The sequence below is a fragment of the Chelonia mydas genome, chromosome 7 (assembly GCF_015237465.2).
Source record: "Chelonia mydas isolate rCheMyd1 chromosome 7, rCheMyd1.pri.v2, whole genome shotgun sequence".
Classification (NCBI taxonomy): domain Eukaryota; kingdom Metazoa; phylum Chordata; order Testudines; family Cheloniidae; genus Chelonia; species Chelonia mydas.
The window spans coordinates 53,920,618-53,939,540 of record NC_057853.1 but is presented as its reverse complement, the minus strand read 5'-3'; the positions used below and the strand labels follow the sequence as shown (position 1 = coordinate 53,939,540).

The following is an 18,923-nucleotide window of genomic DNA, read 5'->3' as shown; positions in this document are numbered from 1 at the left end:
CGGTTTGTAAGTGTCCCTACCACAAGCCATGCCCATCAGCCTGGGCACTAATCCCCCCACCCATGTACACACACACACACGCAACGCAGGGGAGCCTGGCACTGGAGACTGAAGTAGAAGAGGACTGAGAGACGCTGGCAGGGTAGAGAGCAAGTGTCTTTACTCTCAGACAGAAAAGGAGTACTTGTGGCACCTTAGAGACTAACCTGCCATGTACATTGATCAAACTGGACAGTCTCTACCTAAAAGAATAAATGGACACAAATCAGACGTCAAGAATTATAACATTCAAAAACCAGTCGGAGAACACTTCAATCTCCCTGGTCACTCGATTACAGACCTAAAAGTAGCAATATTACAACAAAAAAACTTCAAAGCCAGACTCCAGGGAGAGACTGCTGAATTGGAATTAATTTGCAAACTGGATACAATTAACTTAGGCTTGACTAGAGACTGGGAGTGGATGGGTCATTACACAAAGTAAAACTATTTCCCCATGTTTATTCCCCCCCCCCCCCCCACACACACACACACACACTGTTCCTCAGACATTCTTGTGAACTGCTGGAAATGGCCCACCTTGATTATCACTATGAAAGGTTTTCTCCTCCCCCCCGGCTCCTGCTGGTAATAGCTCACCTTACCTGATCACTCTCCTTACAGTGTGTATGGTAACACCCATTGTTTCATGTTCTCTGTGTATATAAAACTCCCCACTGGATTTTCCACTGAATGCATCCGATGAAGTGAGCTGTAGCTCACGAAAGCTTATGCTCAAATACGTTTGTTAGTCTCTAAGGTGCCACAAGTACTCCTTTTCTTTTTGCGAATACAGACTAACACGGCTGCTACTCTGAAACCTGTCAATACTCTCAGACAGCTGCCCAATGGCCCCCACATGTGAGATGAGTTGTCAGGCCTCAGTCTGGATCCCAGTGTATCCACCTCGCAAATACCAACAACATGTCTGGCTCCCTGACAACAGAGGTCAGGGCCTGACTTCTCACCCTCTCTGGGGCACGGCTGAGGGAAGGGGGTGGAGCAGTACTGAGGAAGCTTGTCCATCTGCTGCTCATGTTATCCACTAAGCAGGGCCAGACAGGGGACTTTGCTCTCCAGAGCTCTAATCACCCAATTAACTATCCAGCTGCTAGTGAAAGAAAAGAACCCAAGGACTTAGACACACCAGCATTTTGCAAGCACTTGGCTACTGATTTATTGCATTGACTATTGGTTTACAAACATGGCTACAGGAGAGAGCTACTGGCCAGTAATTTAGCTAGGCTGGCTCCTGATCAGTCTACAAGAGATTTCAAACAGCGGCCACTGCAGCAGAACAGGTGACAAAGGCACAGCCCCGCGGGAAAGCGTTCAATCACGGTGCCGGGGCAGTGAACTCCCACGTTGCACGGCTGACTGAGCGCACCTCACCCCCTGACTAGGACCAGAGACATATCAGCCAACTCTTTACAAGGCGCACTTTGCCCGGAGCATATGTACAATCAGTGTCAAGGCAAACTGTTATGTATACATCACAGTCACTGTGCAATAAATTAAACATCAAAGTGCTCAACTGTCCTATTTACACCATCATTAAATAGTTACCACCGGTGTTCTCAGCCTAGGGGGGAGGGTTTAGTAGTTAGTGTGAGGCGTAAGAGTGCTTGGCAAATGCGGGGGGGCGGGGGGGGAGCGCTCGTCTGCTCAAACCCTCCTTTGAAGAGCCTTGGGAAGGCGCGGCGGGGCTGGAGAGCAGCAGTCGAGGAGCCTCCCTGGGGCAGCATATGAGAGCCTTAGGGGGGAGGAACGCTCCCAGCGTGGCGGGGAGGCCTGACGCGAGTGTGAGCATGAGAGCGCGAGTCATGGGATCCCTGGCTGGACGCAGTCAGACAGCGGCTGATTAGGCAGGTCAAATGGCACCCTGGAATCTCACCCCGCTAAGGCGCTTACTTACACTGCGGTGCACTGTAAGGAATGGCAAAGCTGAGCAAAGGGGGAGGGGCGGAGCAGGGGCGGGAAGGTCTCTCGTCAGAGGGCTCTCCCACCCGGGGATGGTTGCACCCCTTCTCTCTCCCTTCACCCCACATGGAAGAGGCAGTGATTTTTTTTTAAAATGCCTCTGACTGTTGAGAGCCACGCACAGGGAATATTAAACAAGGCCCGCAGTTTCCGAGCCTGCGGTGCTGCTGTCCAAATCCAGCACTGGCGGCTTGATTGGCTCAAGGTTTGCAGGACTGTTCCCCAGGCCCAGCTTTGATTGCCACTCTCTCTAGTCTGCACATACCTGGCGAGCTTTGGGCGCTAAGGCTCCCCGATACCAACCCTGTGTTTGGCTCGGGACACCGACTGGAACAGCAGTGTTTCCATCTGGTGTTAACTAGCTAGTTCTTGGTGTTGCTAGTGTAAATCCAGAGTCACCCCCGCCACACGGTGGGTCGGAGGGGTGTGGCTCTGGATTTAGGTGTGCAAATCCCAGCTGGCTTTGTCTGTGCTGGGGGTGTGGGCCACAGATTGCTGGAAGTGAGGACCACTTCCCAGTGCAGACAAGGCCCTGCCGTCAGCAGCCTGTGGCCTGCCATCGTCACCAGAGGCACTGTTTCACGCACCGGCTGGACAGTGCCCAAGAGCCGATGCCTTCCTTGGGGCTGTGCTGGGGAACAGAACAGAGCCAGGAGGGAATGCTGCCAGGGGACAGGAGACGAGGCACCAAGAGGACGTTAGGGTTTCCTCTTGAGCTTGCGAGTGGCCCCGCCGCCCCCGCTCCGTTCCCGCTTCTCCTTGCGGACGCAGAAGTACTTGGTGACCCGCTTTCGGCACTGCTCGCACCGCACAGCGCAGCACCAGTGGAACTTGCAGTTGCAGCTGGACACCATCTCGGCCCGCCTCTCCTCCACGGCCAGCCCGCAGTCCCCACACAGCCGCCGGCAGCTCCGCTTCTCCCACCGACTCAGGGCCTTGCCCCGCTTGAGGCACTCCCGGCCCTCGGTCCCCAGCAGCCCCAGGGTCTTGTTCTCCAGGCAATAGTCAGGGGAGTCTTCCAAGTGGACCAGCTCCTTCTTGGAGATGGAGCTGAAGGTCTCGGCGATGGCCCCCCGACTGGCCGCACTGTTACCCACCCCTTGCAACAGATCCACTTTCAGGGCCTTGTGGTACTTCTCCTTCAGGTACGTGCCCACCTCCCGGAACTCGGGCAGCTGCAGCCAGCAGGTCTGGGTTGTGCAGCTGCCCGACACACCGTGGCACTTGCAGGTCCGCTTCATGGTCCCCTTCACCGCCTAGGAGACAGAGAGGATGTAATGGCCCATCAGCCAGGACGCTCTGGCGTGCTGGTGCATTACCGTCCCTGGAGCCACTGCGCCCAGAGGCAGCTGCCAGGAGAGCTCGCCATTTTCTAGTGAAAGGAGCGTTGTCGAGATAAAAATATGGAGCAAACCCCACGCACACATTTACCCGTGTCTCCATCCAGTGTCTGAATGGAGTGATTTGCAGTGTGTGTGCGCGCACACTGCAAACCCTCCCCAGCCGGCCAGCAGAGGATTAAGACCGAAAGGATTTGCAAAACCAAATGCAGAATGCAACTGTCGCTGTCGCTGCTGCACGTTTTATGGTGGCAATTCGCCACTTCCTGCAGTGCAGCTGGTGAGGCTAGCCTGGGCCAGGTTCCCTCTACAGCTAGCAAGGGGATTTGCCTGCTAGCGCTGCACCAGGCTGCTGTGTTTGGGTTGCAAACATGACAGGGCAGATTTACATTTCAAGGAAAAGAGCCAAACTGAATGGATCAGCGTTTGTTAACTCCCTTCCCTCTCCTCTGGTTAAAGGCTGGACCTCAATTACCTGACAATCCTTCTGAAACGCAGAAGACATGGCTCCTACACTTTGCTGCTGCTTCCAGAAAGGAAACTTCAGCTTTCCTCAGTAGAGCTTCTCCGGAGTAGGGGACGATCTTCTGTGTCCGCAGCTACACTAGGCCCTAATCCTGTAACTTCATCCACTGACTACACCACGGCGCCATGCAGGCACATGGGTGTGCCCATGCAGACGAAGTGCCAGAATCAGGTCCCTAATCGGCACCCTTCTTCCCCTTCCCCCAGGGCTGTCAGCGCCATGTCCCAATAGATGGTTGTGAGCCAGTGACTGAACTCTCTCACCCTCTGGGGAGTGCCTGGAGGCCCCAGTGGGGAAACTCATCCTGTTAGAAAACCTGTGGCTATGTGCATTTTAACCAGCCTGATGCTCGCCACCTCGCAGCACCCAGTGTAGACACAGGCGAGTTGGGGTTAAAAACATGTCAGCCGGGTGTGGGGGAGCTGTCCTTGGGGTTTCCTACCAGCTGTCAACACCTTTTTGAAGCACGGCTGTCCACCATATTAAGGGCAAAAAATGCTGGCTCACCTCATGTTAGTCGAGATGTGGTAGTGCCCCAATGCCTAACACAGCAGGGGCAATCTGACCTGCCTGAAGCCAATGGGAAGCTTGCTATTGATGTCAGTGGGTCCGGGATTTCACGCAGTGTGTTTTCCCAAACTAGACAAGGCCAGGGCAGGGAGAGAGATGCTACCCAAGGGGGCTGGGGGAAGACCTGGGTTGCACTGGCACCTTCAGGGACAAAAAAGTGCAATAACGTGGCTTAGTATATAACTCAGAGGCACACGAGCCACTCATCGGCCAGGGCGGATGTTGAGCCTTTGCTGCTGGGGAGACTGGCTCTTTAGACCTGCAGAAGCATTGCGCACGCCGTCCCAGCTATCAGTGGCTGGCGATCACCAGTGAGACTGAACTTCACTGGTGCAAGGCCCCGCACACCCTGGGAAAACACTAGAGCTCAAAAGAGGTGCAGCTACCTTGAGCGCTAGCATCCGACAGCTGAGCAGGGCCTATTTCCAGCTGCACGCCCGGACCCCCCAAAGCTGCCATCCCTCCATGCCCTCCTGGCTCCGCAGGCCCAGCCCTGCTATCCATTCTTCTGCCTTTCTCCAGGGCAGCTGATCACTATCACAGTGAGAGACCGGGTACCAGAGGGCCTGGGGAAAACCCTCGCTTCCCACGGACCTGTTGGAGAGAAGGGGGCTCACCTTCCGGCCAGCTTCGTTGTTGTGCAGGTTCATGGCTGCTCTGGCATCCTGTCCCGTCTCCAGGGCATCCACAAACTGCTTGGAAATGGCCTCCCCAAAGCCCACGTTGTCGCTGCAGCCACCCCACAGCCAGCCTTGTCCCCCTGTGGAGAGACACGAGATGGGCAGTTCCAGGGGCCTCCCACATGGCAGCCCCTGCCTGCCTGGCCCTGGGAGATAAAGCATGGAACGGGTCTCTGGGTGAGATGGCTCTGCCAGGGGATGGGGAGCAGCTGGGGTGCCACCTCTGGGGCATAGCCAGCCCACAACCTGGTCACACTTCCAGATTCTCTCCTCTCACAGCCTGACGCCATTTTCATCCAGGTTTGGACACTAAGTGAGATGGAGAGAGAGATCTCCCTCGGAAAACAGCCACGAGCACCGGAGGTTGCGCTGGCCTTGTCTAGCCCAGGAATTGGAAGGTGTTAGCTAACATACGTAAACAGCCTAATGTAGATGGCACCGCGTGCCTTTAACATGTGTTAAATCCTTACAACTGGCCCAGTTAAGGCACACTGCCAGAGAAGTAAATAGTGGGGTCCCCGAAGGGCTTGCACTGGGACTTGTGCTGTTCAACATATTCATAAATGATCTGCAAAAAAGGGGTACAGAGTGGGATGAAAAGTTTGCAGATGGTACAAAATTACTCATGATAGTTAAGTCCAAAGCAGACTGCGAAGAGTTACAAAGGGAGCTCTCAAAACTGGGTGACTGGGCAACACAATGGCAGATGAAATTCAATAATTAATGCAAAGTAATGCATAGGGCAAAATAAAATCCCATCTATACATACAAAATTATGGTACCTAAATTAGCTGTTACCACTCAAGAAAGAGATCTTGGGCTCATTTTCAGTACTCTGTAAGCACTATGTTTCCAGAACACTGCAAATTTATAATAATCCTTCTCACTGTGCCTGTATCATCCTGAACTCATTCTCCAGCTTCAAAAGACTTAAAAATTATCTCCACTCATCAATGGGACAGACGCAACTGAATAATGTAGCTGTCCTTAACGTGCATCAAGACAATACCAGGGAACCTAGATATAAATAAGATTGCTGACAGTTTCATCCAGAAAGCTACAGAGAGACATAATGTCTTTAACCTGGGACATTTAGTGAAGACAGCTTGTAGGTGATTGCAATGATTTTAATAGACTGTAATTCATGATAATGTAATTATGTAGGTCATAACAACTGAATCATTATTAAAATAGTAAAGATACCAATGATAGACACATTCAGTAACTAGAATACGAAAGAAGTGTATAAATATACTGAAAATAGCCTCCCCCCCAAACCCCAGCACACACACACCTTTTAAAAAGCACCCACTGGCAAAATCAAAAGTCAGCGCCTATGCTGCCGGGTCTACACTAGGCTGTTAGTGTGGGAGCAGACACTTTCCAAACCCTAGCCTAGACAGGCCCATATCTCCTCAGAACGGTTGGGGTCGGGAGTCCCGCAGGGGAGAGCACAGCCCGAACGCCCAGCTAGGTGGTCAGAGCAGAGGCGTCAGGCTCCCTCAGTACAGAGCACCACGTCCTACTATGAATTGTGGCTATGATACAAACAATAGGCATCCAGGCTCCCCTCAGTACACAGCATCTCTCCCACCAATGCCTGGGGCACAAAAAGCAAGGACACACTAGGGGTTTTATGCAGTAACTAAACTTGTCCGTATTATTCCTCATTCAGTGCCTTACTGTCTCATTCAGCCTCACGCAGTGGGGAAATTAGCTCCCGTTGGGGCCGTTGCTACTCCAGCCCCTCATTTCACTTCCTTCAGCCCCCTCTCTGCTTCTTCCCTTTTCCCCTCTCTGAGTCTGCAATGGGGTGTCTACCCCACACAGGGGTTCTCAGGAGCGGGAGAGCCATCAGCCCACCTTGCTGCACTTAGAGGGGGTGTCAGGCTGGATTTGATATTAGACCCAGCTGGGGAGGAGCTGAGGTGTCTTCATAAAAGCAGCCAGGGGAAACTAGCAAAAGGTATGGTCCAGGGGAGGTCCTCAGGAGACAGGAGCACCCTCTCCCTGGGAAGGCTGATTGAAGAAGGCCACAGGGATGGAATTAATCCTATGGTGGGCCCTGGAAAGGGGGCCAGGTGCACAGAGGCAGGAGAGAAAGAAGGAGCCGAGAGAGAAGCCAGAGGCCCAGGAACCAGAGGAGAGGCAGTGTCAAGCACAGGTGGCAGAGAACTGGCACATGCAGCTTGGTGGTAAGAAGTGGCCCTGGCAAATAGCAGCCTGTCTGAAGGAGCAGAGATAGCTGCTTACTGCAGGGTCCCTGGGCTGGAACCCAGAGCAGAGGATGGGGCTAGAGCAACCATCAGCAGGAGGTGCTATAGGAACATGGCCAGCGATGCCACAACCGCTGCGAGGCGCTGCTCCGGCAGTGACTCAACTCCTCTAGTTGAGAGCATCCCTCCTCCTCTCGTCTCCTTGTAGTAACTCCAACGCCCAGCTCCAAAAGCACAACCTTCTACTCTCACCTGAAGTTATAGAGAATCTCCATGAGTGGTACTGGGGCTATGACATACAATCAAGCAGCTCTGAGTCCATCCAGCAGGGCCAATAGTGCACAGTAATTATAGAATCTCAGGGTTGGAAGGGACCTCAGGAGCTCATCTAGTCTAACCCTCTGCTCAAAGCAGGGCCAATCCCCAATTTTTGCCCCAAATCCCTAAATGGCCCCCTCAAGGATTGAGCTCACACCCCTGCGTTTAGCAAGCCAATGCTCAAACCACTGAGCTATCCCTCCCTCCTTTGCCAGCTCATTACAATAATAAGCAGGAGTTATTCAAAGATCTGGTTGTCCCAGGGTTAGCTGTGTCTGAACCCCGCTGGGACTGATCACGTTACCAGTAAGTGGGCTCTACGTGTGGTGCATAGAGTCTGGAGACACCCCACTAAACAATCAGTAAAGAGAAACTATTGAGAGGGGTGTGACTATCTGTTGCCTTTTAACTGTTTTTGACTTTTTAAAAACAAAATGCACTTGAATAAACAGTACAAACCCCATGTACCGAGACATCCTGCTCTGCAAAGGATGCAGAAATGCCTCCTGACTCAGCCAGTCTGCTCCCTCTGTGTGTTTGGGATTGCATCTGCTGACTTCAGTGAGTAGAATGACTGAGCGTGACTCCAATCAGCCCTGCACAGCCAGCACATCTAAGAGGGAGGGAGCTGGAGTCAATCCCAGCTGGGGCTTGATTACTAAACTCCACTCAGCTACAGCCGGGCAAACCCTCTGAAGACGATCAGCTTGCACAGGTGCCACTGAGCCCACAATTGGCCTGCAGAGCCTTTTGGATAGGGGGTGTGTGGGAGCTGGAGAGAGCCCTGCTTGAAAAAACTCTGTTGTGATTGTAAACAAGCCACTGTGAGCTGGAGTCCCTGAGAGCACTAATAACCACAGGACCATGTGTTTTATGCAGTGCAGAGTCATGCTTCCACAGCCTCCTGGATGCACACGCTGGGAGGCCGGAGTCAGGTGTGGAAGCGAAGGTGCCTCTTGCGGAAAGTTCCATAGTTTCTGACTATGGGCTCAGATTTGTGGCCACTCGGCATCGGGTGATCAGCAGCCCTATGGTTTGTGTGGCATTTTGAAACTGTTTTGGCTGGAAGGTTCTTAATGAATGGAAAGGATTCCCATCAGCTGCTAGGCTGGTGACCAACCGGGGCACTCAGCAAACATGGGCTCCGCTCAGCTCAGTGTGGAATGGTGCATGAGTCTCGCTGGTGTGATCCCCCCCAAAATCTCTGAGGTTAACCCTGGTGTCTTCCTAAGGGTTAATCCATAGAGCACGGGCACCCTATGGAACTGCTTGGCTTCTACTGTGATGCTCTCCCATGAGCCCTCTGTGAGTGACTCTCCTGCAGGGTTTTCCCACTGCACTTTCTAAATAATGCCACAAAGTGCAAAATAATGGTCACAATTAATGCAGCAAATAACATGGAGGTTGAAGAATCCATGTTGATCCAAGGTGCTTGTAACAGGGTTGAGTTGCAATGTACAGAGAGAGATGGTGTGACTGCAGGAGTGAGAGAGTCCAGAATAAAAGGAGAGAAATACACCTAACCTTGTGTGGGGAGGATAACTAGAGCTGGTCAGAATTTTTCCCATGGAAAATTTTGAGTTTTCTGAGCAAAAAAATCAAAAACTGAAATATTTTATTCTGAAATGCTGCTGCAGTGCCTCATGGGAACTGTAGTTCAGGGGCTTCACATGCCCATTCTCCTCCATGGTCTGGACTTCCTCGTGGGACTACATCTCCCATGATGCAGTACTTTCCCCTGTTGATGAGGGGAAGCCATGTATCATGGTAGTCACATGGTGTAGTTCATCATGGGAGATGAAGTTTATCTGAGGACCCTGGTCCATAGAGAAGAATGGGAACATGATGCTTCCAAACTACAACTCCCATGAGGTACTGTGGTGGCATTTAGACTAGACATATTTTGGTTTTCGGTTGAAAATTGAAAGGATTTTTTAAGTTTTCAGGCATTCAACTTTTTGTTGAAAATATTGAACTTTTCCATGGAAAGCAGACACTTTTTCTTTGCAAAAAACAAATTTTGTCAATAACCCAATTCTCCATCAAAAAAACATTTTCAGGGTAAATTTTTTAACCAGCCCTAATAATAAATTTCTGCTTTAAGCATTAATATCCTACCCTGCTCTGACATGCTGAGTGATTTCTGGCAAGCAGCTTTGGCCAAAAGTTTCAAAAGTGGCCATTGAATTTTGAGTACCTCAATTTCCAGATGTCAGTGGTCCTGAAGGCTGGTCATCCTACCACCCCACCAGCACCACCCCAACATACTTAAAAATCTGTGGCCACTTTTAAATCTATTGGCCAATGAAGCCAAACTGGCAATGACTGGGCCATCATGGTGAGTGTGTGAGGTGTCTGTGTCTGGTTTGTGAGTGGTCTGAGAGTTTGTGACTGGTTAGACTTGTGGAACTTGATTCTCTCCTCATTTTTACACTGGTCTTGCTCCATTGGCTTCAATGAAGTTATTCCTGATTTATACCAGTGTATGTGAGGAGAAAATCAGGTCTGGTTGTGTGTGTGTTTGTTTTTTTCGGGGGGGCGTTAAGAAAATTAAGCAAGGGTTGGACAAAGCTATAAATTCAGGGCTAGCTCCTCGGCTGGTCTGAATTGACTTGGCTCCATTGACTTCCATAGAACTATGCCAGCTTGCACAAGGTGAGGGTGCAGCCCTGGAACACTTTCTTTCTGGAGCCTTTTTGCCACTGGGGACCAAGGGAAGGAGCTGTTTCTCCAGGCTCTAGGGGAGAAGTGGAGAGACACCCAGGGGGTGAGACACACAAATCGCAGCTGATCTGCTTCTTACCAAGCTGCCCGTTGCGGGAGTCATCACAGCCGCAGTTGTCGAAGTCCCCAAGGCTGCAGTTCCGTGTCAGCGTGTACATGACGCCCGCCGAGCTGATGGCATGGACAAAGGCTGTCTCTCGGTTTGCTGCCAGGCACAAACACACGGGGAGGGAAAGCGCTAAAGGTTTCACTATGGGCTGCGTGGAGCAGAGCCAGCTGCTGCCATAGGGGAAGAGAATATTCCAAACGCAGGTCACTGTGGCTCTGAGATGAGGCTATGTGGATTGGGTTAACCTGGTTTCTTTTCCTCCCTGTTTGGGGCCCTTTGGAGAGTAAAAGGCAAAATGCTGCCCTGCCAGGGCTATCCCACTGTAGACAATAACGTCAGTTGATGTCGTGCTGGGGAAATGTGCTGGGATCGGCAGCCCTGCCATTTGTCCCCAGACGGGGCACAGCATGGGCACCAGCAGGACGGGGCACAGCATGGGGACCAGCAGGGCGAGCCTCACCCGTATGGCCCTGCCAGTATGTCTCTGCTTTGAGCTGGAGGGACTTACCTCTAGGGTTGTTTCCGTGCAGAGTCATGGCCTCTGCTAGGACCAATGGCAAAGGGTGACCAGTCAGGGCCCACTATGATGCTGGCACCAGGGCACTAGGACCTGGGCTGAAATGATCAACTAATTTCCCTGGGGGCCCCAGGTGATAACAACATGTGGTTCATCTCCAGGATCAGCTGGGGCAGGATTTCAGCTGGCAAGCTAGAGAAAGACCTGCTAGCTCATTGCCAATTTTCCACACCCCCACCCCCACGCTCTGGCTCTCTAGACCGCTGCTGATCCCCCAGGGTCTGGACAGAGAGCCTAGTGCCAATCCCCAGGAGCCAGCTCTACTGTAGCCCATTCCCAGTCCCCTGGGGCCTGGCAGCCACCTGGGTATCTGACAGGTTTCAGAGTAGCAGCCATGTTAGTCTGTATCCGCAAAAATAAAAGGAGGACTTGTGGCACCTTAGAGACTAACAAATTTATTTGAGCATAAGCTTTTGTGAGTTACAGCTCACTTCATCGGATGTATTCAGTGGAAAATACAGTGGGGAGATTTATATACACAGAGACATGAGGTTTCTCTGCGTATATAAATCTCCCCACTGTATTTTCCACTGAATGCATCCGATGAAGTGAGCTATAGCTCACGAAAGCTTATGCTCAAATAAATTTTAGTCTCTAAGGTGCCACAAGTCCACCTTTTCTTTTTGTGGGTATCTATAAGAGTCAGGTCTGGGGCAAAGGCATTTCCTGCTGGTTGCTGGGGGGAAGGAGAAGGGGGTGGAGTGGGGGAGCCATTTCCCTGCCCACCATGGGAGGCTCTGGCAGGCCCCAGCAACCCGCCCGCCTACCCTGCAGCGGTGCTGAGGCAGGAGAGCTGCACTGGGCAGCGATTGGACCTCAGCCCCCTGGAAGCTGCGCTGGGGAAGCCCCCCCGTCGGCCTGATCACCAGAGCAGAGCCAGGGAGGAGCTTCTCTTTAGCCAGCTCCCACAGCCCTGTTCTGAGTCTCTGTATCCACTCACCCAGCCACCTCTCCATCCCTGCGCGTGTCCCAAGGGCAGAGGCCAGGGCTGGCTCTAGCCATCTCCTCCCACAGGGGCTTTCAGCTGATTTGTCTCAGTTCCTCCTCACAGAGCGTGGCAGGCACTGAGGGTAGAAGCCTCCCCCCAGCTGTGTGTGTGTCTGTTGAACTCAACCCCATCCTTGCCCAAGTGGGGGCTCAGCAGGCACACAGCCCTGCTGTGGTGATGTTTGCCATGTCCCCATGCCACTGTGCCAGCCGTGGTCCGGACACACCTCCCTAGAGCAATGCCAGGGCGAGCCATGGGGAGAGCAGAGAGGACAGGGCCAGCCACAGGGGAAAGGGCCAGGGAAGGATGTTCCCCGAGAGAAAAGGGAGGGAGGGCCTAGTGGGAGAGACGAAGAAATCCTTAGGACAAGCAGGGGCCTGTGGGCTCTAACCTGTGGCGAGGGGGTCCCATGAGCTATAGCCAATGCTTTCCTTACCACTGCGCAGCCCGCCATGGCTGGAGAGCTGCAGCGCTCTCTCGGGGCAGTTCCAGCGGTCCCATGCGAACTGGAACTTGCACTCCTCAATGCCGCTCTGGGCCCCGGCCGCCACGCTGCTGGAGTAGATGAGATACGCCTGCACAGGGAGGGCAACGGGTCACAAAGGGCCACGTGTCCTCGGGCAGCTGCACCACCTGGCACAGGTGTGCCCCCCACGGGCAGGGCTCGCTGCTGTGGGCAGGGCTCCGGCACAGCCCAGCAGCACCTGGGAACCACAGCTCCGTTTCGCACCTGGATATTCATCGGGAGGCGGCGCCCTCTGAACACAGGATCAGGAGCCAGGAACTGCACCGTGCTACTCCCAGATGGGTGGGGCCTTGGGCCAGTGCCTGGTGCCTCGAATTCTCCAGGGGTAGCAAGAGGATGGTCACCCTGACCCGCCTCCCAGGGAGTCGTAAGGCTAAGCAGCTGGTGGCGTGACTGGGTGCTGACAGTGTGTGGTGCTGGGTGTTGTCTGTATTTCAGCTTTGGGGGTTATGTGGGAGGAGCTAAGAGGCAGGAAGAACCCGTAGGCCAGCCCCAGAGAGGACAGCTCTTGCCCTCTCCAGACCAGCACAGGATTGGGTTTGCCCCCAATGGACACCTCCAGTGTTACTGAAACACAGACTAAAGGGATCGATGACGAACTAACTTTCCCGTCTCCCCTGGGATCAGGGATCCTCAGAAGCAGAGGGACCAGACAGCGTTGGCTCTGCTCTGACAGAACAGCTGGATCCTCAGCTGGTGTCTAGTTCATGGAGCGACACTAATGTCCCCCAGCTGAGGATCTGTCCGACAGGATCTGGCTGCCCTGCGATGGAAGCCCAGCGTTAGCAGAACTCGAGTTAGCAGCCCCTGGGTTTGCTAACCTAGGGCTCGAGTGTCTACACTCCTTTGTAGCCCCAGGTTAGCAACTGTTGAAACCTGGGTTCCAAGCTGGGGCTCCATTGTCTACACCACATTATGCGGGCCCAAGTCAAACCACCCATATCCCAGACATCCTAGCACCCTCCCCACATGTGGCTGCTCTAGCCCGTTGTTCATGGTGCAGTGTTGGAAAACTTGACTGCCCAGAGCACAAAGGAAGTCAGTCTGCGGGATAGTTTTGGCAGACTCCCAGAGCACAAGTTCAGTGGGGCTGAATCTATGCTGCACGGCATTAGGGCTTGAATCTTGGGTCCCGGCTTGACTCAGGCTTGGATCCTTGGTCTGAGGCCTGGATTAGCACGATTTGTGTGTGGATGGAAGGAGGGGTTAGCGTCTGAACCTTGGGTTTACGTGGCAGTGTAGACATATCCATAAAGACAGGCTGACATAATGTGCAGTCATTAGTTCCATGGGGCCTAGTGGATAGAGCACAGCACTGGGTCTCAGAAGACCTGGCTTCTATTCCCAGCAGGGTGCTATATGATCTTGGGCAAGTCAGATCCCCCTCCCTGTGCCTCAGTTTCCCTCCAGGTAAAATGAGGGATCATGATACCGACCTCCTTTGTAACGTGCTTCGAGATCTGCAGACGAAAAGAGCTAGGTATTGTAACTTGCGACGTGCAAAGTGGGTGTCAAAATGCAGACATTCAGGGCGTGGCAGAGGTGTAAATGACCACACTGCCATACTTCACATGAGGGATCCGGACTGGGATGGCTCCGCTCACGCTGGTGTCAAAGGCCTGATTCTCCCTAGCCTCATTTACATCTGTGCAAAGGGAGTGTGAAACGCTACCCCCTGTGTGAATGAGTGGAGAGCTCAGATGTGACCTTTTTATACCTGCTTGGTGCAAACGCCCCACTGGTTGCCCGGGCAGGGGTCTGGCCTAAAGGAATTATCTTCTCCACCCTCATCCACCTCTCCCCATCCCTACACTGCTTCTGGGGCCACCCGCTGAGCCTTGTGCTCAAGGCAAAGCCCTCACGTCATGCTGTTGTGATGCCGTGGGTCAGCAGGCTGTAACTCTAGTGTCACCAGGACCCATGTCCTTACAGGCCAGATTGCAACACCCTTCATCCCAGGCAGGTCTGAGCCTAAGGGACTGCCCCACCTGAGGACGGGTGTCTCCTTGCAGGGGGCAGTGTGGTGCCCCCCCCCCCCATGGTGGGACTGTGCCTGATGTCCCTTAGCTCTCCGGGGGGGAGCCTGGCATTGTAACAGTTGACAAATGGACCCTGTCTCTGCGGCCGGGCAGTGGGGGGCCTGTGGGAACAGCCAGCTAACCTGGGTTACATGGGAGCTAGAGGCCCCAGAGCCTGGTATCCATGGGCACAGCTCTGGGATCCGGCCCCCCAGACAGACGCCCGTGTTCCCGGTGAGCAGAACCGATCGCAGGCCAGAGCGCAGTGATGGGCACAGGACAAGCAGCCTTATCTCCTCCCCACCCTCCCCCAAGTTCCCTCTGGCTGGCAGGCTGCGTGGGGAGGCCAGCAAGGCGGCTGGAGGTGGAGGAAAGGAACGAGGTGCCCCTGAGGGCTGACTGGAATCCGAAGCGCAGATCAAAGGGATTTCTCTTACCTTCGGGCCGGTCATCAGGAAATTATTCACTGACCTGGAAGAGAGAGAACAGGCCCTCAGTGGTGAGGAATCAGCGTAGTGCCGACCACGGGAATGCCAGGAATTCTGCAGTGCCCTCACCAGCTCGGAGCAGCATTGGCCTTCCAGCCCCTCCCCCTGGGGCAAAGAAGCCCCTTCCCCCTCCTAAGAGCCCCTCCACATCAGGAAATCACCTGCTCGCTGCTGGCCCATCCTGGGCTGTGGCCCCCTCGCTCCTCTTCACAGCCTGGGGCAGGGCCCTCCTCCCCCTCCTCATAATTGCCCCCACTCTCGGGCAGTGCCCCCCTCCCCTTATCACCACACCCCCACCCTGGGGCAACTCCTGCCCTCCCATCCCACCCGCCTCTTTCTTGCACGGTCAGTCTTTTACCAGTCATTTGATTTTCATTTGCAGGCATTTGCCCAGCTGGCCCCAGTGGGAATGACCCTCCTGTGCATAACAGAGCCCAGCCCCTGCCCTGGGACCAGCCATCCATCCCCACTGCACAACCCCTGGATGCTGCCCCAGCATGCTTAGGATCTGGTCCCGTGTGCACCAGCGCCACCTAGCCAAACCAGAAGGTAGCGCACATCTAGCTCCGCAAGCAGACGGGCAGAAAGGAGGGATTCCTATGTTCTAGGCTCATGCCCTAACCACCTCCTTGTTCCGCTGGACCCTGCTACCTCTAATCTAATCCAACTTGAACCAGGGTAAGTAGTTGCCGTGTTGTCAACTTCTATATATTATTCTGTCTGACACTATTTAGGGCTGTCTTAAGGCCCCAGCTCCTGGAGGCATGTCACTATGAGAATCTCGGCTCTCCTCGTGAGACAACAGTAAGGTTCTAGCCCTTGTGGTTACAGAGAAAAGCTTGAAAACAATGGCTACGAAGCCAGAAGGCAAATACAAATAACGTCAATATTGTTTTTTTTTAAATCATAAGCTTTTCTTTTAGCCTCTTACTGTCTTGGGCCAGACTCATGATTTTTTGAATGCTCAGGGGTGACTTTACTGTGCTTGGGATCATGGCTCCCACTTCTAGCTGGAACGGGAATCAGACATGATGAAAGACCGTGAGAAAAGCTATTCTCCCAGCTCATGTGGAAGTAGAAAGAAGCTTCAATCTCTTAAAGGTACTTTGCCCTGACACGGCTTTCATCTGACTCTCCCTGACTTGAGGCAGGCGTGATTCAATGATTATTCAGGGAAGTCCTGCCTGGCTTTTCCAAATGGAACCATCAGGCCTTTCAAGAGTCTCCCGCCATTGCTCTGTTCCCTCTGCTACACCCACTCCTCCAACCTGACCTAATTTCTCACTCTTTATTTATAGCTTCTTGAGGCCGCAACTAGGACCAGGTCCCCATTGTGCTCGGCGCTGTACGTACCCATAGTGAGAGACAACTGCTACCCTGCAGCACTTACAGTCAAGACAGACAGAGAGTGGGAGCGGAAACAGAGACATAATACCTGCCACAGGAGATCCAGCCAGAGCCAGAAATAGAAGCCAGCTCTCTTGTCCTAGCTGCTAGTGTCATAGAGCTTGAGGCCAGAAAGGCCCACCAGATGATCCAGTCTAACCTCCCATATCTCACAAGCCACCAGCCTCACCCAGCACCCGCACGCTAAATCCAACAACCAAAATGAGACAGTCACACTCTGTCAGTCACACCCTATCTAGCTAAGGTACAGAGATTGCCCCCATCACTATCGTATCCAAGCACCTCACAATTTCTTCAATTTATGTAGCCTTATAACACTCCTGTGAGGCCGGGCAGATCTGTTATCCCATTGTGCTGATGAGGAAACTGAGGCACAGAGTGAGATTAAGTGACTTGCCCAGGGAGTCTGTGGCTGAGCAGAAAATTGAAGCCAGGTCACCCAAGTTCCAGGCTAGCACCCTAACCACTGGCTCATTCTTCCTCTATGCTTTTGTATCTCAAAGAGGCTTTAAGAAATAACAACCTGCATGTTCTTTGGGGATAGATCAATGGAGCTACTTCACTGTGAAATAACATAGGAATTGCCAGAGCAGGTCAGACCAGGGGACCATCTGACAGTAGCCAGCTCCAATCTCTCCTAAAGAAGAAGGTATAAGAAACCCTGTAATGGGCAATTGCAAAATAATCTGCCCATAGGAGAAGTCCCTTCCTGACCCCTGTAAATTAGAGGTTGACATATGCCCTGAAGCATGAGGGTTTACATCCCTTCTACACTTTTATTCTATTTAATATAATTGTGGTTGTGCTTGTTATCCACAGCAATGTCCAGTCCTTTTCTGAATCTTAGGTAGCTCTGGGTTTCAGCAATACCTTGTGGTAATGAGTGCCACAGGGTACAGATGCGTGTATGAGAATGATCAGTATCCCTGCTACCTCAGTCTTGTCTTTGTATCTACTGAAATCTGGCATGTGTATCCTTTGGGCAGACAATACTCATAGCCAGAACTCTGATTGACTGAAGGGTCCAAGGGCTGGAGTTAGTGGTTTGAACATTTTCTCCTTCCCAAAGGTGTTCTCCCAGTGGCATCCCCAGATACTGGCTGCTGTCAGTCCAGGAACAGACTATAACATAGTCTGACTGCTGCTGTGGAGCTGGCTATGGTGTATTGAAAACTGTGTAAAAGTTGTGATCTATCACTTTAAATTCTCAGGGGTTTTCCTGATTCTGCTTGCAGGCTAGTGGGCTCTGGGAAAGCATGGGATCAGAGTCAGACTGCAGCCAGCCAGCCTAGAATAAGGTGGGGTGAGTTGTGCCTCTCTCTTTTATGGAGCAGCCTGCTTTGTCTCTCTCTGTTTTGGGGCTTTTGTGTTATCATTCTGGATTCTAAGAAGTAAAGTAGTGTTACGCTGCAACCTTCCAGGAAGAGTATTTGATGTTTTTATTTAAATTCTCTGTGTATGCTGTGAACATAACACTGTCAATCCTCAGTAAAAAGCTAGCAGGCCCCTGCATCTAATACCCTACTTTTGAACATGTTGGGCAAGTGGAATTTGGGGACGACTGAGGCAGGACTAGAGCTTTCAGCTTCATTGGCAGGATGGTGGTAGCAGAGCGATGGGAAGGCAGAAACACAAGCCTGGAGGGTGTCCACCTGGAATGCAAAAGCAGATCTCTCAGCAGTTTAGAGCAGAAGTTCCTGCTCTAATCAGATCGCAGAAGACATGGCCGGAGGTATTCATTGCTTCGAGAGGTTCAAGGGCTTCCTACCAGTAGGCTGCTCTGGAGACATACGGTAACTGCATCTCATGATTTTGAAACACTTCAGTTCCTCCCATGTCATAAGTAGAAGCGGGGGAGAGTAGGAGGCATGTCTGCCTTCATTGCCCCAACTCCCACAGGGTTAGCTATTTGGATGTGTATTACAGCAGCCTCTAGACCAAGATCAGGGCCCCATGGTGCTAGATGCTGTGCAAACACATACCCCAAGACAGTCCTGCCCCAAAGAGCTTACAGTTCACATAAGGCAATAAAGAAAAGAAGCAATCTGCCGAGGGTCACACAGCAGCTCCGGGATAGCTCCAGGAACAGAACCCCCGTCCTCAGCTGCTAATCCAACACACTGTCCACCAGGCCACAAGAGAACAGGACCCTCAGGGAGCACGTGAGACAGAGCGGGGAGTTAATGAACGGCAGAGCGCTGAAGAGGCCCCGGCAGAGAGAATGGGAGTGACAGCACAATGGAGAGAGAGACACAAGAGAAAGTGAGAGAGGCAAAAACAGTGTGAAAGCCACAGACAAAGAGATCACGCATTAGACACTGGTGCATTCTACAGGCACAGGCTGAGCCCATGTCAGGTGTTCAGGTCGGGGGCCAGGGCTGTGAAATACCATAGGGTTTTTATAGGGGGAGAGCGAA

At 52.7% G+C, this 18,923-nt stretch overlaps 1 protein-coding gene across 2 annotated transcripts in view; it reads right to left on the bottom strand.

Annotated features, from left to right (window-relative positions):
• Positions 1-1,191: 1,191 nt before the first annotated feature.
• WNT8B (Wnt family member 8B) overlaps positions 1,192-18,923 on the bottom strand; it is a 29,483-nt gene continuing 11,751 nt past the window's right edge. The window contains exons 2-6 of one of the 2 annotated variants that reach the window (XM_007072265.4): positions 15,049-15,082; positions 12,504-12,642; positions 10,473-10,598; positions 5,073-5,215; positions 1,192-3,275 (exon numbers count right to left, since the gene is read on the bottom strand). In XM_007072265.4, the coding sequence (XP_007072327.2) occupies positions 2,718-3,275; positions 5,073-5,215; positions 10,473-10,598; positions 12,504-12,642; positions 15,049-15,082 (1,000 nt within the window). In that variant the 3' untranslated portion in view covers positions 1,192-2,717. Of the gene's footprint in view, positions 3,276-5,072; positions 5,216-10,472; positions 10,599-11,010; positions 11,128-12,503; positions 12,643-15,048; positions 15,083-18,923 lie in introns of those variants that run through there. The other variant, XM_043552052.1, reaches the window with a different exon arrangement.